This window comes from Ctenopharyngodon idella, chromosome 20, assembly GCF_019924925.1.
Source record: "Ctenopharyngodon idella isolate HZGC_01 chromosome 20, HZGC01, whole genome shotgun sequence".
Taxonomy (NCBI): domain Eukaryota; kingdom Metazoa; phylum Chordata; class Actinopteri; order Cypriniformes; family Xenocyprididae; genus Ctenopharyngodon; species Ctenopharyngodon idella.
In genome coordinates this window covers 25,017,002-25,043,590 of record NC_067239.1, presented here as the reverse complement: position 1 = coordinate 25,043,590, position 26,589 = coordinate 25,017,002, and the positions used below count along the sequence as shown (strand labels likewise).

The 26,589-nt window shown below is 37.2% G+C and overlaps 1 protein-coding gene and 1 long non-coding RNA gene across 3 annotated transcripts in view; one reads left to right on the top strand and one right to left on the bottom strand.

The window, feature by feature from the left end:
• The first annotated feature begins 2,497 nt into the window (after positions 1-2,497).
• itpkb (inositol-trisphosphate 3-kinase B) overlaps positions 2,498-26,589 on the top strand; it is a 34,055-nt gene continuing 9,963 nt past the window's right edge. Inside the window, exons 1-5 of the mRNA XM_051875365.1 lie at positions 2,498-2,788; positions 4,859-6,070; positions 23,256-23,355; positions 23,561-23,774; positions 25,210-25,414. Of these exons, the coding sequence (XP_051731325.1) occupies positions 5,045-6,070; positions 23,256-23,355; positions 23,561-23,774; positions 25,210-25,414 (1,545 nt within the window). The 5' untranslated portion in view covers positions 2,498-2,788; positions 4,859-5,044. The remainder of the gene's footprint in view (positions 2,789-4,858; positions 6,071-23,255; positions 23,356-23,560; positions 23,775-25,209; positions 25,415-26,589) is intronic.
• LOC127502438 (uncharacterized) overlaps positions 6,087-26,589 on the bottom strand; it is a 33,683-nt gene continuing 13,180 nt past the window's right edge. Inside the window, exons 2-4 of one of the 2 annotated variants that reach the window (XR_007926863.1) lie at positions 10,508-10,596; positions 8,403-8,523; positions 6,087-6,996 (exon numbers count right to left, since the gene is read on the bottom strand). This is a non-coding gene — a long non-coding RNA (uncharacterized LOC127502438). The other variant, XR_007926862.1, reaches the window with a different exon arrangement.

Here is a 26,589-nt window from a genome sequence, read left to right as displayed (position 1 = left end):
GGTAGTAACATACTAACTATTCATGTTAAATTAAAGTAATACGGTTATGTGTTTTATAACAGGGCTTCAACAGGGTGCGGGATTGTTTTGGACCATTTTAAACGTCCAAAGTCACAACTATATCACGTGGTGAAGGTGCACTCAGATATTAATAAATAAAAAATTAGAACAAAATACTAATAATACACTTGCAACTTAGTGTTTAGCTTGTGAAACTGAAAATATTAAATTCAATAATAAATGTTTAAAAAAAATTGTTAAATGCTGTTTTATTTATCTTATATTTATGTTGTTTTATTTTTGTAATGTGATTTTGTAAAGTTGTACTTTTGTTATAACATAATAGGCATATTGTTTTGAACTGCTTTTATAATGGTTACTATTAATAGTGTAGTAGCCTAGTTGTTTTGGTGAATTGTATTAAAACCAGACCAAAAATCCTAATAATAAATTAAATCATAAATATTAATGTAGGCTAATAATAGGGAACCCAGAACAATTAAAAAACAAAAACATTCAAAAATATATTGTCCCCGTTTTTTAATTAATAGATAATAACAAATTAGATTTCGGCGATATTTTGACTACTCAAATGTCCACGGTTTCCATTTCAGAAATATGGTCACCTATATAACCTACTATATTTGTGAAGACATTTTAAAAAAAAGTCCTCTCTCAAGTATAACTAATTATATAATATAATATAATATTGTATCATATTATATTCAAAGAAATTGTAAAATGTTAGTGCAGTTCCTGTGTTGTACCACTAGGTGGAATACATGTCTTATATATTGTGATTCTGTGACGAGTAGGCTAGTGACCTCGAATATTAGATGATAATCATGAACTTTAATTTGTTTATTTCCTTATTTAATTGAATGAAGACAATTTGATCTGTAAACAATAACATGTTAACACTCATCTGAGTTATATCTGTAGTTTAGTCTACTGTTCCCTGTTGCTTATATTGTGGCTGTCTGGCCTGCTTGTCAAAGAAGCCTTGCTTTATTGGATAAAGCTGGACTCTAACATAGACGTAATCAAACATGCTGTACATGATGTTGACATACAGTAAGCTATAACTTGACACATTTAATAAGAATACAAATTATGAAAAACAAAAACAGAGAAACAGAATAAGCATTTGCATTGGTGCAACAACATTCATAATAAGCATGTGAAGTTTTATAGAGAATTTCTCAACTTCTGCTTCTGCGAGGTTGAATCATCAACAACCAATGCAATACTAACAGATTCTAAGTAATTTTAACAAACATGTTTTAATGCAAGATCATCATAGTGCAACTTCTCAAATTCATCTTAATGGTTATTAAGTTTAATGTGGGTAGTTGATTTCTTCCTAACTCATTTGAAATTCATATATATGAGCTCTACGATTGCACGGGCATGACTTTATAGTCGCTGCAGTTGATAGGGAAATGTTGGTGGAAATGAAGTAGGCTGGCTTGAGGGCTCACATATCCTGAAACTTCGAAAGATCTCAGAGACAGCTCTACGCTTTGAAGTAAAGAATCTTATTTCTGAACATGATCATGCTCTCCATCATAGAGGATGGAAAATGAATTTTCATACCACCTATCAGCAAGCCCGTCTCATTCAAATCAGAGTGGCCACTGAAGCATTATATTTTCCATCCATTTTACTCGTGCATATGACACACTTTTCTTTGTTTGGTGGGGCTGGTCATCAGTGCATAAGAGAGAAAGAAAGAAAATCAGAACAATGTTATCATATTGTACACTGGGAGCAGTAACAGGAATTGTTGTGGTAGGTCAGTCTGGTTGATGAACTTACTTCACATCTTCCTTTTTGACCTTTGACAGAGTCTAGGCCTGTTTTTATGGTTTTCATAACCATACATCAGAGAAGGAACTCCCACTGAGCTACTAAGACCCTTTCTACTTGTTGGTGAGTCATTCAAACTGTCTGCTTGTCAAAAGAATTAATGAGTAACACTTAATAAAACTTAATAATATCAGCACATATAAATACAATATAATACTTAACAGCAAGGATGCAAATATATGAAATTCATATATGACTAAATGCAATAAATTAAGAGTCAAATATTGCAAAAACCGTTATGCTCAACTATTATTCTGAATACTTGATTGGTTACATTGTGAGATTATTAGGTTTTTTTTTTTTTGCATAAACTTATAAATGTCATTGAGCAAGCATGTGTGTGTATATATATATATATATATATATATATATATATATATACACACACACACTAAAGCTTAAGCCTCAAGTTAAAAACATACATTCAGTCAAGTGGTTCAAAACTATTGACTGGCATATTTGTAAAATATGTGTAAACAAAGCAAGAAACCAAACAAACACACGTACATCCATATGTTCAGAAGCCTAATAAATAAAGCAATAAATCAAATAGAGCTCTTCTCCTCTGAGCTGAAGTCTTAGACATCAAGCCTTGTTCTTCCCCTTGTGCTCAATGTGTGAAAAAGCTCAGGGAGGCTCTGCCTGTTCCGTTGAGTTCAGACTCACTGTCATTTTAACTTCCTTCCTGCCTTTTGTACATTAAACAAACATACGGCTCTGACGCGAGGTGTCGAACAGCTCGTGCGATACACAGTAACATAGTTACATTGATTTAAATTGGCGAAAGAACTCCTGGAATGTAGCAGCAGCAGCAGCAGCGGAGGAGCTTAAGTTATTATTCTGCTACGTGTCCCGAATTCGCGAATACGCGCTTCTCGGACAATTTAAACAACAGCGTCTGCAACAAGGAGACTTGTAGGTAAGCATCCGACTTTGGTGTGGCATGCTGAAAAAGTTCACTTTTTAGAAATGTCTACATGAAGGAGACTTAGACTTAACTATTTGACTTCATAAAGTGTATAGAGAGAGCAGCAGATATCTGTTTAGTTCAGTTTATGGCACTGTAATAATGTAAGCATTTTCTTTTCGGAGTTCATATGGGTTTGCTGAGAGAGCTCCAGTAGTGATGACAATAGAAAGTTTATGCTGTCGGCACCGCTGTTCTGAAAACATTAAAAAAAACTATATAGAAAAACTGTAAAGAATACACTCAATGTATACTAATGTGTTCCACCTCTGCAAGAACTGTGATTATTTGTATCCCAGAGATACTTCACTACCCATTAATGTTCCTATTATTCATGTGCTTCTTATAAATTAGTTGAAAATCCCAATGGAATATAATTTTTCTTGGAATAAGAATGCGACAAATGCTTTTACTGAGTTCATAAGAGTCACCACGTGTTTTCCAGCTCATTCAAATTCAGTGAATGCCAAAGAGTGGGCTGTTCAGTGAAGGGCTTTTATTGAGACGCTTTAAAGCCTCACGAGAGTAATTTTTTTTGAGTCATTTTAGTTCATATTAGCCCTCTTCTGCTTTATGATCCTCTGTGATGATGGACAGATTTTAGACATCACACTTGCTTTGAAACACAGTGTGGTAGTGTTTCACCAGTGACGTGGGATGCCTCAAGATGCATTTGAATTGTCAGAGCAATAATGGACCGTTAAAATCACTTAAAAGGGTGGTGGTTGGGTTCAGAGAGAGAAGGTGCATTCCAACTTTGACCTCTCCCCTGGAGTTAAAATGCAGAGCACAATCTGTCCATCCTACCTGACTTCTTAGTCAAAGCATGTGATGATAATCTTGACTCTGTGAAAGACATAACTATTTAATCGAACAACCGAATTCATACTGAAGAAGTGGATGATTTAATTCGCATGTAGTTGTTGGAAGGTGAGTATTTTGACAGAGTGTTTAGGAAAATTACATATTTGCAACCAAACAGTTTCTCTACAAGTATATTTTGCTTCTTTCTTGGGTGTGTTGATCATCGGATCATTTGCCTCAACTGCAAAAATAATTAGTCCCACTTGGAAAACTTGCAGGAAATTGTTCTGGTTCATTATGAAATAATTTGTCTCAGCCGTTGAGTTAATTAAATTTCAATGCACTAGTTAAACAAAACTTTTTTCCCATGTCGTAGCTTTTGCTATAAATGGAAGCAGCTAATTTATACCTCAGACTGTTTTTCCTTAAGATCCTCAGATGTTTAGCATCAGCGGGGTTGAGGCCTCACAACCATCGCTGTTAGTACAGTAAAAAGGCACAGGTACTTTTTTGGTATTTCAGAATTAATGTGCACCATTATCTTTTCGTTTATAGACTGGCAAGACAAACTAAATGTGATATGAAGGTTATGGTATGTGGAATATTATTTTTGCATGAAGCTGTATTGTATTACACCCTCAGTCATTATTTTTTCCAGCCGAGGACATAAAAGGTTATGTTGACCGTCTCTTTTAGTAGTAAACGTTTCCAGTATTTGATCAGCTTTGTTTATATTTCTACAAATGGAAAGAAGTATTTTATAGGACACACTTAGAACTGTGGGTTCATATTCATAATATGTAGACTCCCCTAACTGAATAAGCAGTGTGATATAGTAAAGATTACTCAGACAAGCAAAACTTGCTAAAAAAAAAGTTTTTAATATGGCAGCATCTCGCCACAGAGGCCAACGGAAACATCTTGATAGCAATCAAAACCAACATAATTATAAAAATCTTTTGTAAATAACAGAAAGCATTTACATGAGACATTTTTTATCTGTATTTCAGAAGAAGTGTTTAATGCAAATTAATATGAAGAAGGTGACCACAAAAATGAGCACTTTTGCATTTCTGAAAAGCTTACATACTTATTGTAATTATTCAGGGCAGTCTTGCTTGTTAAATCAGTTGACACGTTCAGTATTTTTGCACAGTGTTACACTAACCATTACCACTTGATATTTTCTATTTAAAAATCTCCTCTGCTTCTTTTCAGCACTCTGCTAAGGATGAACCAGTAGTGGACATAATATATGAATGAGGAAAGGAGTCAGGGATTGTTTTTATTCTACGTGTCCGCTTTCCTTCGGTCCCTCCTAAAGATGGTTGGCTCCAAAGGCCAGTGGACCTTGGATGAATAGACCTAAATGGGAGCAAAAACGGACAGAGTCAGCCTGCCATTATGGCAGCTTATGCTCTGAACAGCCTGATAATGATGAACCCCAACAACCTGACCAATAAGAGCAGCCCTCGGACAGGAAGGCCTGTGCTCCCAGTGCCCAGAGGTCCCTATAGCCCAGGCAGCCTGAGCCCTGGGTCTGCAGGCAATTCCTTTGTCTTCCCAACAGGTACCAGTTCCAGCTGTCAAAGGGCATGTTCACCATGTCGACGGCCAGAATCACTGGGCGTGCATGTGGGAAGTCGAGTGCGCAGACTCAGTGGGTCTGGCCTAGAGGAAGAACAGGAGAACGAAGAGCGGCGTGCCGCTCAGCAACTTGAGCGCCACAAGGAACTGCAGAACGTGGAGGTGAACAAGAAGGTGGACCTGTTTGAGGCCCAAATATCAGCTCAGGCTCACAGCCGAGAGGTTCAACGAAGCCCTCGGATTTCCAGGAAAACTCCCCCGAACTTTGGCCCTGTCCAAATTGGCAACCTCTGCTTGAATGCAGAGGAAACACTTGCGACACAAAACAAGGATCACTCAACAGGGATCCCCAATGAACTGCAAAATGGAAAGCGCTTCTCCTGCATGGAGGAGGGGCTGCAGGTCAGCAGTGAAGAGAAGGACAGGGCTGACCCAAATACAGAAGAGGGCGGCCCACTTGAGAGCACATCAGCAGGAATTAAGAGCGAAGCTGACAGCCCTACAGACAATCACTCTAGGACTTCACCAGAGTGCTCAGCATCTTGGACCGAGACATGTTTGACAAAGCCGGGAGCTGAGCCAACAGAAACCCAGGCAGAGTCTGACGGAGTCAGTCCAGAGCTGGGCTCCATCCCTGCTGTCATTATTACGGACCACGGCATGGAGGTCAGTGGGGAGGGCAAGGAGCCCCAAGTTAGTCCTCAACCTGGCAGAGCCGTGAGAAAGCTGTCCTCTTCTTCTGCCTCCTCAACGGGATTCTCCTCATCCTGGGAGGAATCAGAGGACGACATCTCCAGCGACCCAGAGCGGTCCCCAGCTTTCCTGCAGACACAACAGAAAGCGGTAAGTAAACCTGTTATGTCTTACTTTTATTTATTTTGTTGGCTTTTGCAGACAGGATAGTGGATAATTGACAGGAAAGTACACTGTCAAACAAAATTGCAAAAATTGAACCTTTTAGGGCTCAACAAACCCAGTACCCTTGAAGAGAGAACTTTGTACCTGATCTACCCATAAAAGGTGCAGATTAGTGTCTTAGAGTAGTAATACAGTATGTACCCTTAAAGTACTACTATAGTCCTTTTAGGGGTAAATAAGGTACATTCACTTTAAGAGTACTTCCCCAGTGACAAGCTGTTTGCAGGTTTTTTTTTTCCTGGGAGAGTACAGGAAGTCAGAAAAGAAGTCAGACAGGACCAGGACTTAAACCCAGTTCCACATGATCACAACAGCTCTTTATATGTCTCGAGCAACACACTAACTGATCCTGTAAGACAGTGGTATGATGGGTTTTCAGTTTGGGGAAGCAAATATAGCTCACATTTATGCATTTAACAGACACTGTAATTCAAAGCGACTTTGAATATGCATTTTATCAGTTCAAGCGTTCCCTGGGAATCAGACCCATGACCTTGGTGTTGCTAGTGCCATGCTTTACTGTTTGAGCTACGGGAACGCTTATGAAATGCGACATTATTGATATGGTCAGATTCAAACAGAAATGCTTCTTAGATCTCTGCAATTTCTGTGTTTGGCAGAACTGATTTCAGGGGCATAGGTTTTACCTTGAAGAGATACACGTGCTGGTCAGTCCCACAATTCATCTTGTGTATTCTCGACTTCCTCCAGTGCATTTACACTGTCCTTGCACTTTCCTTCTCAGTGCTCGTCTGTATTCACCCAGAGTAACTGTTGACATTCTCACATACAAAGGTACTTCTGTGTCCTGCTGTCAGATGGACTTTTTTCTCTGACTTTAGTTGGCCGCCCTTTTAACAACGTACAAAAACAGAGCGAGGAACAAACAGTGGTGTATAAAGTTAGCACGGTTTCATACTCTCAGATTTATTCATGATTTGTCATTAAATGAAGTGGTTATAAGGGAATAGATACTTTACCAGTATGTTAAGTATTTTTAGTAGCTTTTCAAGCAAAAACATTCATTATAAGTAAATGAAACACGGAGACCTGATAATCAACTGCATTAGCAGATATAGAAAACTCATTATCTTATACAATCATGTCTTGTAGAAGTGACATGTGACGCATTCTCTAGGGGGACATGCGACATGCTTGCCCTCATGAGAATGTGTGGGCCCGCCTATTTAGGCATGTCGCGTTTGCAGGCGCATCAAGAGACCCTGCAGCTAGCATGCTATTACAGAGGAGCTCATTGTTTAGACATGGATGTCACACAGTCCTCCAGCCTCACACTAAGTTGTAGAATAATGTGGCTCCGCTTGCCACACAGGATCTATGCCGTAGGTCCCTTTTATGTGACGTCCATTTCTTGTAAACACACATTTGAGGAAAGCAAACATCCTATTGTACCATCTGGAGGAATGATAGCACTCATAAAAGATTGTTTAACTATTCACAGTGATCACAAGGGCGAGATTACTTGATAACCTTGAACTTCTGCGATGGAATCTTTGCTGTTCCCGGACATGTGCATTTACAATGGAATTGCTTTGGTTTTGGAGGGCAGACATACTATAAGAGCCGCATGTGGTTGAGATTCAGGGAACAGTCAATTAAAATGAGCTTTTTATTGCTCACTTTACAAGTCGGATTTGGCCACCCTATTGTGTAAATAATGTACTCCAGACTAGCACAAGTTTATGGCCTTTAATATGGAGCATGATAAGGGTTTGTGCTTTATATTTAGCTTACATTAGGGATGGGTCACAGTTGTTGACTAATTGACCAGTCGATTAGCATTCTGTCAGAATGCTAATTAAAGCACTGCTGCTAAAAAGTGTTAAAGTCTAGTTGAATAATGATGTTAACTATTATTTTTAGATTATTTTATGGGACTATAGAGATAGACAGGAAACAATTGGAGAGGAGAGAAAGGAACAGGACCAGGAAAGGACCACAAGCCAGGATTCGAAACTCGGGTTGCCTGAGGTACAGCTGCGCTATATGTTGGAGTGCTGCCCACAAGCTTATGGCTCCGACAATGTTGAGTTTTCAAAATGGTTTGTCAGGTTAAAATTTTATTTTTTATTTTTAAAAAGAAATCTTGAGATTCTTCTCTCACTCTATTCCATTATGTTTTGCTCTGTCTAGCCGTTTTAGAGCGCAAGAACGTGTTTTATGTGAACTCCCCCCTGTGTCTGATTGGGGATGGGTGAACTTGAAACCAGGATAATAATACAGGAGGTTTCCTTACAACAGAATAGTCAATGGTGCTGTGACACAGAGGGATCCGGGTTCACCTCGGTCCAAGGTCATGTCCCTGTCCTGTTCTCCTCTGCTCTTTCCCTGTACTTTCATGTACCTTCTTCATTGTCCTGAAATAAAGGCAAAACTGTCAGTGAACAAAATAAATATGTAGTTTCTTAGCAGATCCCTGGTGTTACTCTATTTCAGTTAGCATGTGTTGCTCTAAAATTACACTTTTAAGGGCTTATCACACTGCACTTAGCCCCGGGTTATCGACATTCTAAACACCGCTTTTAACCCCGGGTATTAGGGAATTGGACTGCTGCTACTACGATGCGGTGTTAGAATGTTACAACTAGATGCTTAACAACCGACAACCAATCGCGTGCCTTATATTCACGCACTTTGGGCAGTCATGGAAACATCACAATATGTATATAAACAGCCGTTTCTGCGTATGATAGGAAAAATGTCAAACGGCGATGGAAAACACGACCATTGGAGTGAAGAAGAGACTGTCATTCTTACCTTTATAGTTTGAAAAGTTCTTTAAGAAAAAAGAATAATATGAAGACGCGCAATGCTAGAGCCTTTATGTAAACAGGTCACATGCTGCATTTGGCCAGTCAGTAACAATGACACTACAAATATGCAAATAAGGACTTTAACCCAGGGTTTAGGAATGTGCAGTGTGAAACGGCAGCTTATGAATACCCAGGATTAACTGTTAACCCCGGGTACAGTATGAGCAGTGTGAAATGTGAGTAAAGATAACCCAGGATTCCATTTACCCGGGGTAGAATGACCCAGGGTTAACTATTTCAAGTGTGAAAAGCCCTTTAGATGACTTAAGTTCAAGTTAAGTTTCTTGTATATATACAGAAAAAAATTGGCTTGGCTCGGACCAGTGTGTTCATCACTTTAGAGGATCATTTCTTTTCTTTAGACAGCCTTGTAGGAAAGCCCTTTGGCTCACACCGTGTTCTTAGACTGTTGAAATATTCTGTGGTTGTTTGAGTTTTTATTCACTCGGTTGTTTCCAAGCTCTGAGGGATCATAAGTGTATCACAAGGAAATTTTCCAAAGGGTTATCACTCTAAAAATGGCAAGACAGATGCTTTCAATGATCTCATTCTTTCTTCCAAAACAGGTTTATCTCACATTTCATGGTTCTGCTTAGCCTCTCACCGCTCACAGTAACACGGTCTGGGGTGAAATTCATGAGCACTAAACATATCTGTATTCATTTTACTCTACAAACATTTGCAGCATGGTTTCTGTTTTGTGGGCTGCACTGGGCCTTCGGAAAAATTGAAGAGTGATAAAAACCACAAACTTGTTATCAGTGCTTTTAGTCAAACAAGCGACCCAGAAAAGTTTCCAGTGGGCTTGCCTTTTAAGCGCTAATGGCGGTGTGTTGTGGTTTAGTGCTGCTAATTACGTCCCATGTGCTCAGCAGAGGGGATCCCTCAAGCACGGTTCCTTTGACAGCTGTTGCAAATTTCACTTCAGCGAGACTGCAAACTCATACATTTTTTGGATCACCAAATGTTTTCGAATAGCACAGAAAGTGAAACTATACCACAGATGAGTTTGACAAGATGAAATTTTCTGTGCACTTCCTCCTTGCAACCAGGTTAAAGGTGTATCGCCAGGATGCGCTTTGGGGAATGCACCTCGACTGGTTGTTTAAGTGCGTAAAAATGCACCATTTGCTATGCTTAAGTTTGACCCACTATTAAGAATAATTATTACTTCCTGCTGCTTTAACTCACAATTGCAATGCACTGCACACATTGTTGTTTATGCGGCAAGTTCTATTAATAAGGAAGATCAGATACACAAGATAACACTATCCCGGTGCAAGTCAGAGGTGTGGTTCACTTTTCTGCATGCTCAGTAACTCCCCTGATATGGTGTCTCCTTTTCCTGTGTCAATCAGATGAGGGAAGAACCCTTGTGCATGTGTGTGTTTGTCTGTCTGTCTCTGCACAGAGGCTTGTGGTTACTTGCTCTAGCAAACCCAACAGCAAGTGTAGCCTAACCAAGCCTGCTGTGAGCAAAGCTGTGAGCATTTACATTGCAAGTCTTTGCCACTTTTTGTTTACTTACCATAGTGTGGAGCTGCATTATATTGCATGATTCAGGTTAGTTTACATCTCTGCAGTGGTTCTCATTTGGTGTGTTGCAGCAGGTCTGTTCTAATAGGGACAGAAGGTGAAAAAACAATGTTAAATGCAAATAATAAAATGCAACTACAATGTATATTTAGGATAGCAAAATAAATAAGATTAATCAACTTCTAAAAGGAAAAAAAAAATACAATAATATATGATTTATTGTAAAAACAGGAATATTTTTAGACTATTAGGCACTACACATCTCTGGTATGTAAAGCTCAAAAATAGTGCTCTATTTGTTCTGCTTATGTAGGCCTTGATGTTGACTGTATTAGGTCAATATTGGAATGATGTTACGTTACATTAAAATGATTGGCAGTTTAATAAGCTCTGGCATATTAATGGATGTTTTAACCCTAATGTAAGCCCAACAGGTTTTAAAGTTTATGTGCAAATTTGCATAAGGTATGATGAAACATGTCTAGGCCCGTGGATCGCTGTAGGCGGCAGGCAACAGAAAGTGGGCGGACAGCTTTCTAGAGATAGTGTGTGTGGCACACATGTTCATGTCATACATGCTGTGCTAACTGAATGAACACACTCACACGAGTGCACCTTTGTTGGGAAATGATGTTCTTAAAGCAGTATCATAGATGGCATTAAATTATATAATTAGTCATAAGTCACCATTTGAGAGATCATGAATTGACTGGATAGTGAAAAGTGAGCGTTATAAACTGAAAGGGAGTCTGAACGAATGTGAGGTTGCTAAAACTTTTACTCAGTAGGTATTTAGTTATTGGTTTTAGAGCTGCAATGAATGATCATTTTGATTCAACCAATTAATCTGGCAATTATTTCTTTGATCGATTAATTGAATGGAAAAAAAAAAATTACAAATGATTTAAAAAAAAAAAAAAAAAAAAAAAAAAAAAATAGTAATTTAACCCTCTGGTGCTGTTCGGTAATTATTGACACAAAAATTTTTGTTTTACTACATCGGAATTGTAAGGAACTTGGTAAATGTTTTGGCACTTGCTATGTGAACAAACACAAAATTTGAAAATGTTAAATGGTCTTGAAAAAAAAAAAGTCACATTTGTACTGTTCGCACTAAAATATGACCACATTTGAAATGAATGGGAGACGAATTTCATCTAGTGGAAATGTTTGGTACTTTGCCCAAACTAAATCTTACTGAGAGCTCATTTTTTCAGATATCAACCTCAAATTTGGAGCACAACTTGTTTAGATTTATGGCTTTAATTTTCTCACAGTTTTAGAGTAAAACATGTTTTGGAAAATATATATTTCATGTAAAATTTAAAATTTGTGCATTTTTCATAATAATAAAACCTTTTTTTTTTGTTTCATTTTTTAAACTTTTTTTTCACTTGAGCAATAATCTGCCAAGTGTCTTAGAGACCAAACTTAAGTCTGTGCTTTAAAAAGCATTCAAGATTTACAACAGTTTAAGTTGGGGAATTCATTTTCAGGTAATATAAATGGATCATAACTATTCCATAAATATAATTTAGCACCAAAAATTCCCTAAAAATACAAAATGTTAAATAAAAAACATTGAACTAAAATATAGTATAGTACATTCATTTCATTACGAGCAGCATCAGAGGGTTAAATAAAAAAAAATAAAAATAATAATAATCTGAATCCAATCTTCCATTAATCAAACTAACAGGTAGCCCCACCCCCAAACTCACACCACTGGTTGAGCCAGAAGCTGACATGTTGAAACAATAAAACAAGGACAGGAGAAGTGTTTTAAGTGCAAAAAAAAAACGTTTATAGCCAAAAACTAAATGTACTAAATGTGTTGTTCGAATAAAGTATAAATGTTCAGCAACCAGATACAGACTGACAAAACAAGCTCCGAGTATTTGTTCAGTCTTAGCATGGCTTTGCTCTGAACTCTTACACTCCTGCAGCGCCGTGTGAGCCAACCCAGCACAAACAGTTTTTGTGTGAGGTTGATTCTATCGCCCCAACTGTGAGCATACAAGTGCTGTAGCATGATACACTGGAGGATCTGAAGGCTACAAGCAATGGAAAATGTAACACCCCTGTGGTTGACGGTTGCCTGGCGACCAGCTGACGTCAAGGCATGCCTGGTTCAAACAGCTGGGGTTCTTTGCTGCAGCAGTGCTGCTGGAGGGAGCCGTTTCATATGCAACAGACAGGAAGTGCACCGGCCTTTTTTTTTTGCTCTGGCCACTTTTTTTAACATAGTAGGCTTCACTTGTATGCACCGTAGAACACTATATGGGGAAACCACCCTACTACTGCTAATGTGTGGTAGATTACGCTTAATATGGTGGGAAAGAGCTGTAGTTTTTTTTTTTTTTTTTTTTTTTTTTTTTTTTTTGGTTAATTTTTTTGTTTTGTTTTGCATGGTTGGTAAACCTCTACTAATTTTGCACAAAGAAGAAGAGACAGAATGACATGAGCCATTCTTAGCACAGCTGGCTGAGATAAGGAATGTTATTGTGACTGCCTTTCTGAGAAACAGATGAGTGTAATGGTTTACTCCTGGAAATGAGCAGTGAGCTACTTCTTTGATGCCCCCTGCACTTCGCTAGACTCTCTTGAAGTGGTGACTTTGATGCACAGGCGTAACCCACGGCCTGCAACTCCTTCCCCCTGTTAAAACCTGCGTGCCTATCCTTATTGCGTGGCTCAGTGCAATAATTCCAATTGGTCAGTCATGGCATGCGTGCCACTAAACTGAATAACTGACCGCCGACTCAGGCTGTATTTACACTGCAAGTCTTAATGCACAGATCTGATCTTTTGACCATATCCGTTTTTTGTCCCGCCAGCTTACTTTCACTTTAGACACGATTGGTATCCAGTATCTGATTCTGTTGATCTCTTTACTATGCAACATGGTTGACCCTTGGGTTTTGAATGGCCGTGCTGTTAAAATTATTCATATAATTCACATTGGGTGGTACCATGATTTGCCAGCATGGATAAGTTAAAAGCGTTCATGGATGCTTGTGGTGCAAAAGTTGACTGATATATAAAATTTGACGGTTATATACACCAGTAAATAATGGTAATTTTCATTTGTTATTTTATGTACGGTTCGTTTAGCTCTAGAATTCTAAACTGAAATTTATAGCGCGGTAAGATTACATTTATTTAAAAAAATTCGAATAAATTAACGAGAGAGAGAGAGTTACCTACGTCTTAACAGCATCGCTATGTAATTTAATGACAAATATAATATAGCTGTCAGTATCGAAGGTGTTTTATTTATACAATTCACGGGGCAAATGTTGAAAACACGTTTCTATGCTCCTGAACAGGGTTGCCAGGTTTTCACAACAAAACCCACCCAATTGCTCCTCAAAACTAGCCCAGTGGCATTTCAGGGGGGTCCCACGGTAAAAATTGCATTCTGGGGGGTAAAATCCATGTTTTTGGCGGGGCTCCCTTGGTAAAATTCGCATTCCAGGGACTAAATATCACATTATTTTGGGTCGATTCAACCTGCGGACATTAAAAACAACCCGTGGCAACAGTGTAAAAGTAGCCCAATTCCGCGGGTAAACCCACGGAATTCATATAATTCACGTCGGGTGGTACCATGACTAGCCTATATATATATATATATATATATATATATATATATATATATATATATATATTATACACACACACACACATATATATAGTGTACTGTATATTACAAATTTACAATATTAAATATTTTATTATATTTTTGCAATATAAAAATGAATTTTAATCAAATTATGTGTGTTTTTATGATTCTCAGAAAATCACAATATTAGCTTAGCAACATTTACGCCTCTTGTGCTGCTATTTATGTGGATGCTGCATATGTAGAATGTTTCAGACCGGTCACATGAGCTTCTATGACAATTACAACGCAGCCTATTTAGGTAGCTTCCTATGTAAGCAGGCTCACTTTTTTTGGAGCAGAGCTATTATGTTGTGTACATTTTCCCTTACATAGCAGACCCACCCCTACTCCATTTTACGTCATCTTCAAACAAGGAAATATGTAAAGAAGAGGGTGTATTTTATTTCAATGAATCCCACAAGGAGCAAATGATACAACTTTCTGCTTAGCGTCTTACAGCAGCTTTACACCTTTGTGTACATTAGGGTGCAGTAAAACGGCAGTTTAATGGGAGGTCTCGCTTCTGTGAAATAGCTCTCCTGTCATTGATGGAAAAAGACCGGTTTCAAGACAAGCAGGAACAGCTATGACATACTTTGAAAGGGCAGAGTGTGAAGGAACGTGACAGTCTTGTTCTCAACTGTCAAAGAGGAATTCATGCTAAATAATACTATCTTACAAGTGTTGAGCTGTATATCCTTCTAATATCCTCTAACAGTATTAAAGAGTCGCTGTACTTAATTTTTTGACCCATTTTTTCATGCATGTTTTTCTGAACAGACATGGTCTGATGGAATTTAGACATGTACCTGACTTGCCAATAGAAACTTGCAGCTCAGGATTTTCAAGATATGGATGCTGATCTTAAATGTCTTACGTTTTCCCGTATGAAAGCACTACGCTTTAGCATGTTACAGAATTTAAAGTGCCATTTACTCTAGCTGACATTTGACACTTAAAAATGAATGTGTGAATATATACAAATTCACACTTGAAGATCATTTGTCTAGCCTGAAGCAAAACAACCAACCTCATGTCTTTGTCAGACTCAAGATCACAATATTTGTATCCTGATCGACACCACTCTGATATTGTTTTTGAGTATTGATTAAAAATGTAAATGGAATGAAACAATATGCAATATAAAACACTCAAAAAGATTTTTTTGCAGTTCAATTTAGTTCAAATGAGCTAATGATACCACTCTTTAACATCTTGTCACAACTTAAATTTCATTTCATTTTAACTTGTAATATGAAATTATACTTTACTCATTTACATTATATATGAATCATTTTTGGTAGCCATAACCAGATATGCTGATATTTAGATAACAGGAGGACAAAGTCTTTCTGGACATTTTTTTTTTTTTTTTCTTTTAAATATTATTATATACATAATTTAATGATTATTTGCCTGATTTTGGTCTTACCACACAGAAAACATGACAAAGCTTGTGGTAAGGCTGGCTACATTGATCATGGATGCTTTTAGGTACTTGAGGGGCTAATGGTGGCCGTCTAACCTCCAGAAAATAACACCTAGTCTTTGGCCATGTTGCTGAGTATTGCTTGCAGATGTGGAAAATACTGTCTCAGAGCCCTCTGCACTTTCCTGTCTCGTAGAGAGGTTCCTCTCGAGGGGTTAAAAGCCACTTCCTCCCTCAGTGCTCAGTGGAAACTTTAACAACACCCGTGAGGTCAAGGAGACGCTGTAAAGAGCGGCATCCCTTTCCTTGCACTCGATATAGCTCACCCTGCCCTTATCAGAACAATGGCACGACCCAGCTCCATGGAGTGCTCCCCTCGCGATACGGCGCTGCCGCTTCCGCTGCCCAAATTAACAAAACCCTGAGCTATTGATAGTGGCTTTATACAATAGCAAAAGGGAGAAGAGTTTAAGATGGGAGGGGGGGCTAAATGAGTAATGGAGAGCTGCGGTCGCATTTACATCCTCTACTACAGGACAGTTTATTTTTCTGTCATTCCAAAGGCAAGACTGCAAAACTCTTAAGTCTTGTTATTAGGCTCACTGTAAGATTACGTAGTATTATGTCTCCTTCGCTTTGATTGTTATTGCGGGTTGATGTTTACAGAGTAACAATTTGTGGTCTTCAGCAAAATAAGCAAGACTTGATAGTCTTCTAGTGCTGCAGTGCATGCAAACATCTACTTGAACTCATAGGTGTTTTGGTGTTTCCCAGGGTGCATTGCCTTCGGAAACTTTTGTGGTTTTGAGATGATGTTGCATTTATCATCAGAGAGGAGGTCGCTCACCTTTAGTTCTCCTTTTGACCCTGTTGTGCATGCCATCAAATACTATTAAAGATGTCAATTCTCACCACACAAACTTAAGAGTATTCTTTTAAACTGATGTTTTAAATATTCAGGGTTTTGTTTTACATGCTTATGATAAAATGAGCAAAGCCAATCTAGGTAATGAACTGCAATACATTCAGAATGTAGTTGAATTTGAATGTGCTTCAAAAACTGTTCACTGCAAATTGATATAAAATCGCAAACAACTGTTTGTTTACTTGCAGCAAATACTTTTCATTGGAAAAAAAAAATTGTAATAAGTAATGCTCTAAATAATGTGTGAGTGAGTAGTACACCTGAATTTTAACCTCATTTCTTTTCTCATAGTGCTATAAATTTCACATCATTTCATTACATCTGGAGTTGATTTTAACATTCTTACTGAAACAAAAACAGTTCACCCAAAACTCATGACTTTTTTTCTTCTCTGGAATAAAAAAGGAGATTTGAAGAACGATAAAAAGCACCATAAAAATATAAATGTGAAGCATATTCCAAATCTTCTGAAGCCATATGATAGTATTGTATGGTAGCTTTATGTGAAATGTAATTAGTTATTCACTGAAAATCTTCACATCTAGCTTTCCACAGTCATGAGAATTCATGTGAGAAGCACCAATGTCCAATTTGTGATTAAATCATTCTTTTGAATCTGATTGAATCTGAATCAGGTTATATAGTTCACAAAACAGGTCTGAAAGATTCTTTCAGATTTCAAACTGATTCATTTGATTCAAGGGAAAGATTAATAATTTATTTATTTAATACTATCACATTACTCAAAAAATATTTGAATGTAACACACATATGAACCACTTTTACGATACTTTCATAATGCTTGCCATGCTTTTGCATACTTTTTCACGTTCGAAAGTTTCAGTCATCATTTATTGTAATGACATAGAAAAGGATCAGTAAATGACAGATTTTTTTTGGGTGAACTAACCCTTTAAGTATTTCTCCAACCACAAACTAAGCCATGCAAATGTGTTTTTGCATGCAAATATCAGACCCTGACTACGCAAGCTACCCTGGCTAGAAAGGCGTTGTTTACCAGATTCGTAGATTAATATTTGGCATCAAACCTTAACACTATTCATGACTTCAAAACAAATTTACCTACTAGAAGTAAAATTAAGCTCCTAAAACACATTGTGATTGATGTAATCTCTTATGTATGATGAAATCTTAAGTTGCAGAGTTATAAATGACTTTCAAAACTGTTTAAAGCATATTATATGAAAATTTAAAGGAATAGTTCACCTAAAATTGAAAAACGGTCTTCATTTACTCACCCATTCCAAATATGTAGGCTGTTGTTTGTTCTGTGGAACACAAAAAAAATAAATAAAAAAAAATAAAATAAAAATATATAATTTATTTTTAGAGTTTTTGTTCCACCATAGATTGAAAGTTATACAAGTTTTAAAATGACACGGAGGTGAGTAAATGATGACAATGTTTAGGGGAACTGTTCCTTTAAAATTATGAATAGATTTCGGTTGTTTCCAGTAAAACTTGTATACCTGTAATGAAAGACACACTCTGAAAATCTTTCTCGTCTTTGGGTCTGCAACAGTCACAAAAATATTTCATTCATCATCACGTTTCGGGAAAAGGAAGTCAGTTTCTCACAAATCACCTTGGTGATGTCAAAACAAGGTGCTGACCTCATCTCAGTCTGAAAACACTGGTGAAACTGTCCTTTAGTTATTTAAAGATTATTTAAACATTCAGATGGCTGACCCTCTTGACTAATGCACCACAGACCCATTAGACACCTACGCATGAAACCGATTTAGTCACAGAAAGAGCAAAAGCATCAACAAAACACTGACTTAAAATAATTAAACTTGTTTCAAGTACTAAAAATTTTGAAGTTTTTACAGCACAAATGTGATAGTGCAATACATTTCATCTTCAAGGGTTTCATATACAATCTTTGGACCAAAATCATGGGCAGGTGTTATAAAAGCTGTTCCTCTGCTATTCCAAACTCTTAGAATTACAGGTGAGTTTGAAGAACACTAAACATTTGCATTGCTCGTGGCCCTCACCGGCATGACATAGAGTTTTAATGTGGTCTCTGCACGTTGAGCTTGGCCTACCAGCATATTTGCATGGGCCAATTGTGCTTTTGAATGCTTTGTATGGAAACAAATGAGAAATTCACATTGCCCTGCACTTTCCTTCACTCAAATTCCAGCTTACGTTGTGATTGCACGCAGCACACTAGTGCGTGATTTTACAGATTTTTACCATGTCATCTTTCATCACGCACATCTGGAATTTTATCATCCCCGTGCTGGGTTTTTTTGCCACGTCAATCATCCTGGTGGTCAAAGCGTTGCAGGTAATAGATTCTAATTTCTCCATAGTTGGACTGTAAAATCACATTCTGGCCCTTTGCATGTTCAGTTATTAAATATGTTATTAAATATTTTTGACTAATGATTATGCTTTCATCTATCAATAAGAGTGCAGTACGCTTAGCTCAGTTTAACACTTTTTTCTTTTTTTCTTTTTTTCCCCCCAAACATCACAGCAGAAAATGCTTTAAAAAAAAAAAAAAAAAAAAAAACCCTGCTTATTGGCTTAAAGACATGAGAACCAGCTGATTGGTTGGGTGTTATTACAACCAGAAATCTCACAATTTTTCATGGAAACAAAGCTGTGAATGTAAACAACTGTGTCAGACACATTTAGAAGTATGCATGATCTAAAGCTGTTGATTTATACAGTGGGCATTTTGACCTGACCGTGGCTCTCTGATTAAGTCTGCAACTCCCATCTCTTCCTGCGAATTTTCCACTTGTTTTGTTTTCCCACATCCTGAATATTTCCCTCACTATAGAAATTTCTCTCAGATCCACTTTGTTTTTCCACTGAATTTTAATTTGTGTAGTCATCGGGAGGTAGGACCCTGTGGTCTTCTGATCTTAATGTCTGGCAAACACTACCTGTCCATCAATCCTTATGTTTTTAAGTGCTTTCTGCAGTGGCCCAAACCACAGCACACCGACAGCGTCTGTTTCACGTCAAATGCTTCAATACTAACCAGAACCTCTGCATACTGTAGCGATTTTGTTTTATTTAACAGATCAGACCTCTCTTCTCATCACATACAGTAATCTTCACTAATCTGCTGAAAAAAGGTGTTTTAAGTAATTTTCGTAAATTGCTTAATTGTTTTTTTTTTTTTTTTTTTTTTTTCACACTATGATAGAATAATAATAAAAAATAATAATAATAATTATTATTATTAAATTAATCTCATACACAAAAGCTCATTTTGAAAAATAATTTTTAAGGTGTCCTTTTTAGGCATGTTGTCTGAATGCAAAAAATAAATGACCAAAAGACATGAGAATACTGAAAACAATAAATTACGGAATTGTCTCCTTGCTTAACTTTTTATTAAATGTTTACTTAAACCTAAAAGTAGCAAATACTAAAACATTTAATTATGGATACAAATTTTTTTTAAAAATTTTTTATATCAAAGCACTATATTCAGCATGTCATTTCTTGTTTTCACTTTTTGGCCATTTATAAAAAGGCTCAAAGGGAACCTTCACACACTTACAATCTTATTAACATCAGCCCTCTACTTTCTCAAGCAACGGTGGCGACCCCTGGATCACAGAGTTTCCATAATTGTCTCTAGGGGTGACTCTAGTAGAGGGAGGGTAGGGGACATGGAGGGGACACACGAAACAGACCAGCCCTTATAGACATGCCACTGCTCCCGACCCCTCTCTAACAGCATCTTATGGGCGGGAGGAACGGTTTTCCTCCACTGGAGCAGAACAGGACAACCTTCATGTGACAGATAAAACTCTTGCTGCTCTCAGATGATGGTTCATACCTTTTATGGGCCTCTTTCTAGACTAAATTAAATCAGACCTTTTCGGCATAGACGCTACAGGGAGAAATGTCCAGCTTACAGAAATAGTTCATGCAAAAATGAAAATTCTGTCTTCATTTACTCACCCTCATGTTGTTTCAAACTGGCTATTTTCTTATGCTATCTATATACATGTAAGTGAATGTGGACTAAGGTATCAATCTCCAAAAAGACAAAAAAGCACCATTAAAGTATCATAAAAGGGGTCCAATATTACTCATGCACCATCTTCTGAAGCCATGTGATCCAGTTCTTAAAGGGTTAGTTCACCCAAAAATGAAAATAATGTAATTTATTACTCAACCTCATGTCGTTCCACACCCGCAAGACCTTCGTTCATCTTCGGAACACAAATTAAGATATTTTTGATGAAATTCAATGGCTCAGTGAGGCAGCTATTCCCAGCAAGTTAATTTACACTTTCAGATGCCCAGAAAGGAACTAAAAACATATTTAAAACAGTTCATGTGACTACAGTGGTTCAACCTTATTGTTATAAAGCGACGAGAATACATTTTGTGTGTTTCGAATCAGCGGTTCGGAGTGCCAAAGTCACGTGATTTCAGCAGTTTGGCAGTTTGGCATGCGATCCGAACCGCTGATTCGAAACAAAAGATTTGAAGCAGTGTTTTGAAATCGGACATCACTAGATATTGTTGAAAAGTTGTTATTTTGTGTTTGCCACACAAAAAGTATTCTCGTCGCTTTATAATATTAAGGTAGAGCCACTGTACTCACAATATTTACTAGAGGAAGATTTTCAGTGAAAAAATGGCTTAAATTTTAGTCAAAACTATCATGTAGCTTCAGAAAACTTAAAATATAATGCAGAAGTCACATGGACTATTTCTAGGATAACTTTGATTTCAAAGATAAGTGTTTTTTTTGTAACCTCTACATTCACTTTCATTATATGAAGAAAAAGGCCAGAATATAAGAATATTGTGTTCTGCGTCATAAAGGTTTGAAACCACATGTAGCTGAATAAATAATTACAGAATTATATTGCTTTAATGATGTCATAGCAATTCAGGAAAAAAAAAAGCACAGCTCTCAACTGCCAAATCACTGTAATTTAATTCTGACTTTTATGTGTTTTATTAACAGTAAGGGTTCTTTCATGTTTGAATCTATTGACAGTTCCTTTTTTTTAATCAAAATGCATGACAAAGTGCCTCTCAACAGATTTTGAATGCACTTTGTGGCTTGTGTTTGTTGGCCGGACAGGTTCTCTAGATTTGGAAGGAGGCTGATTTGTGGTCATAGCATGCCCAGCAATGAACTGCTCTTCCTGGGAGAGCTGGCTCAAATTGTGTTGGGGGGGAGAGAGGCTTCCCTGGTCACCCGAGGAAACCCCACATCTATCACTGAGAGTGGAATAAAGAATGTGTTTACCATGCCAACATGGAGAGTTAAAGAGTTCTCGCTCAAGGACATTTAGTGAAGTGGAATAACAGTGTAATGGCTCAACAGAGCAGCTCCTCTCGAACTAGAAAACAGAGCCATTTTTCTGTAGGGAGTGACTATTTCCAAATAGAGCAAGAACATTTTGAGATGGTTCCAGGTGAAATCGTTCAATGGTTCAAAACAAGCTTGAAAAAAAATGCAACCGCAATATTCCTCATTCGTTTATGTGTGATATCTGAATGTATTTTGTATATAAATTCTTCACATAAAGCAATTTACTAAGCTGTGTAAACACTGAAATCAGCACTGACCACTATAGGAGTGCCAGCAAACATATGTAAATACATGCAAAAGACCTGTTTGTTTATTCTCCTGCATGTTGTGCTAGTCTGGATTTTGTTGTAGGAAAATTAACCCCACCTGCCAAATCTCATTATATAAGTAATCTTCTAACAGGCATGTATAATGTATTTCAAAATAACATGGATATATTATATTATATATATATATATATATATATATATATATATATATATATTATATATATATATATATATATATATATATATATATATATATATATATATATATATATATATTATTTATATATATATATGAATGATCAAAAGCAGTACTATTTTAGATATTATTACAATTTAAGAAATTATTACTATTTTAAAATGTTATTTATTTCTGTGATGGCAACGCTAAATTTTCAGCATCATTACGCCAGTCTTCAGTGTCACATGATCCTTCAGAAATCATTCTAACTTGCGGATTTGCTGCTCGAGAAACATTTCTTATTATTATCAGTGTTGAAACAGTTGTGCTGTTTACTGTTTTTGTATAAATACCATGATACAATTATATTTTCCTTCTGTAGTCACAAATGACTTTTTTAAAAGTATAAACATTCCATGTACACTCTCAAATAAAACACAATGCCATAAAACTGCATGCAAAATAATAATAAAAGAGCTTGAAAATGTTGTGTAAAATACCCTGCTATCGCTGTTTTAGTTTTATAACATAGCTGACATAAAAAGGAAGTTGCAATAGTCTTTTCTTCGCTATTTTGAGGTATATCCGAGTGAAACAGCTTCTCGAATAAGAAAAAAAACGTAGGATGGAAACTTGATTTTGTCCATCTTGAACTGTTTGGATGGTTGTGGTTTGCTGTTGGTGTGATCTCATGTGAGTGACAGGTTGTCCCATCCTTGCGCCAGTAAACATGTCATCAGAAATGAGATGTCTTTGCAAGAGGGAGGGGAAGTTTTGATTTTGATTAAAGATTAAGAGGGCACGTTATTTAAAAATAATGATGTGCACGGATTAATAATTTGGAATAAATACTGAAAAAAAAAAAACAAGGACTGCCAATTTTGATTTCATGGTAACTTTAAACAGGGATTCATCTTGCTCTCTTTTTGTCATTGAACAGCATAAATCATGGAAGAAGATCAAGAACATGGTGCACTGGTCACCATTTGTGATGTCCTTCAAGAAGAAGTACCCTTGGATCCAGCTGGCTGGCCATGCAGGTAGGCCTCAAAAAGGAGGCGCAGATGACCACTTCATGAATCAAAACCAGTTAATACATTCAAAACAGTGCACTTTGCTTTGAATTTGAAAGAAAAAAAAACAGAATCATAGAAAAACAGTTTATGCTAATCCTCGCAAATATATCCCTTGTGGTAATGCTGAGAATGCAATGCTATGCCGTTTGTCTCTCTCTGCTCTCTTCAGGCAATTTCAAGGCTGGAGCTAACGGTCGCATCCTGAAGAAACACTGTGAGTGTGAGCAGCAATGTCTCGATAGGCTAATGAGAGACGTGCTAAAGCCCTACGTTCCTGCCTACCACGGAGATGTAGAGAAGGATGGAGAGAGGTACAATCAGATGGAGGACTTGCTCGCAGACTTTGACCTACCGTGTGTCATGGACTGCAAGATGGGCATCAGGTCAGTTTCTGAGATTTGACCAGGATGCTGCTACACTGCCTCACTTTACAAAAATCTACAACCCTAGAAAAGACCCAGAACAACCTAAAACTGACCCAGAATACCCTAGCAACAACATAGCACTCTAAAACACTCTACAAACACAAAACATCACTGCAAACATTTAACACCCAAGAAACCACTCACAATACCTTTAGCACCACCCAGAATACTTCATTAACCGCCTAGCAACAACCTAGGACACCTTAGCAACCACTGAGTAATGCTCTATGACTGTCTAACCTTAAAAATTCAGTTTCAAAAATTTTTATTTTAAAATTAATTAATACTTTTTCTAGATTAGATACAGTATATTGTATAAGAACTAAAACTATTATAAATAATTTTTGTTAATTGAAATAAAGCTGAAATAAAACAAAATATGAATTAGATTAAAAAAAACAATATTTAAATTTAACTTTAAAAATGTATAAAACTAATAATTAATGAAACTGAACATTACAAAAACTAATTCAAAATATGAATAAATACTATAATAGTGTGTAAACACTATAATAGTACATAAATAACACTTTAATGTGCTTAGAAGCTAATCTAGATCGTTTTCTATCCTGTTTTGAAAGAGTTCAAATTAAAAACAATTTCTAATCTCTTGTGTAAAATATAAGAAATAGAAAAAGAGAGAATTAATCTATGATTCACTAATAAAAATTAAGTACACCAAAAATTTCCCTCCCTGCAAAAACCGAATCTTCATCTTTTCTCATCTTCCACTTTTGCAATAGCACGTCCGCTGCTGAAAATCTTGTATGTTATTTTAAAATTAATAGTTCCATTGACCTATTATTTGTACAGATGTTATACATTCAAAGCGCCAAAGAACTTGAACAAGGACCTCACTCCCTAGAGATTTAGCAAAGGAGCAGCTCTGTGTCATCTAATCTGGTGAAAGATAGCTGTGCTTGTTTGCGGCTGGTGCAGGGAGACCTTGATACACATCGGCCATCGCTCATCACTTTTTCCCCCTACTCTCACGTCTCAACTTTCTCATCTCTGTTGTTCCTGGGACTGCTTTGTTTGCTGTTGCAAGCCTGACTGAATCACGGCAGCGGCCATGGACAAATATAGAGATAACCAGATGGTCAGGATATTAACAGAACCCTTGCTGGCCTGTCCAAACAAAACAATGCAATGCTTTCAGATTCACACAAATTCAGTGCACTTCGCAGTTTCTACAGCAGTGTTTTCCAAGAAAAGTCAAGTTGGAGAATAAAGGAAGAATAAATATTTAGTTATCATGCCTTTAGCTAATAAGATAAACTACACTTTAGTATGCACTGCAAATTTCAACAGAATATGACTGATGATGCATCACAAGCAACAAGCTAAATGACAGAAACTGAGCCAGTGGATAATTTTTTCTCCCTTCTTGCAGGACATATCTGGAAGAGGAGTTGACGAAAGCCAGGAAGAAGCCTAGCTTGAGAGCTGACATGTACCAGAAGATGATCGAGGTGGATCCCGAAGCCCCTACGGCAAAGGAAAACGAACAGAAAGCAGTCACTAAGCCGCGCTACATGCAGTGGAGGGAAACCATCAGCTCCACCGCCACTCTAGGCTTCCGTATCGAGGGCATCAAGGTGAGACGTTCGGTCACAAAAGCTTTGAGGAACTTTGACATATGACACATCCTCTGGAAACGTGTGCAGAGAAATTAGGTGAAATTATAAAAAAAAAATCGTCAACATCCTCATTTGAAGGTTGTTGTTCGACTGAATTTCGAAACTACACTGTGTTTTCATCTTCACACATTCAATTAAAAGGTTGAAATGAAGTTGTTTCTCAGTGGGTACTAGGGGTGTGAGAAAAAATATCGATAGGGCAATATATCGTTGTCCTTCACCGTGCGATACAACAATCGATAAGCTGGCACCAAATATTGATATTTTAATTAATAAAATAAGGCACACTTAATAGATTTCCCTGCTCCCAGCGTTCGAGGTGGCACATGAATGAGGGAAACGTGAACATAGCCGTTAACTAGTTATAGTTAACTAGCCTAAGAAAAAGAGGTTTTTAACAGGATGACGGACAGCAGTGCGAGTAAAATAATAGATGCCCTAGCCACATTTAAGTCCAAAGTCTGGAAAACCTTTCACAGGCATTTTGTTTTCATAGTTAGACAGATATTGTGATGTATCATTATAGGATTGTCTAGCAATATATTGATTATCGCAGAATTGCTGTATCGTGATATTATTGGTATCGTGAGCCATGTATCGTGTATCGTATCGTATTATAAGGTACCCTGTGGGTTCTAGGCAAACTATCATCTATGGGTCATGCTGGGGGTATTAATTTCCTGATAATCAGCAGATGCATTTACATGGACCCTAATAACCCGATTGTTATTGGACTAGTAGCACAGTCGGAATAAAATGTCACATGTAACCACGTCAATCGGAATGAATTGGCCGAATCTGATTAATTTCATTCGGATTGTAAGGGGTGGTTTAAAACTTTTCTAATCCGATCGATAGGACATGTAAACACTTCATCGGATTAAAAACCGAAACTGGAAAGTACTGCGCATGTGCAATGATGTAGAGATGGCGTAATGTTGTAGCTGGCAAGCTATTGTTGTTGAATGAAGTGTCATAAATGACTGGCGTGTCATTCTAAAATTCTCCTTCCACTCGTCCGTAAAGTGGAGCAGGACAACGTCCCACCAGTTCTTTGTTTGGCTTATCATCCACAGATGCCTTGTTTTAGACGTGGGAAGGGGCGTTTTTACTGCACGGCACAACAGTTCATG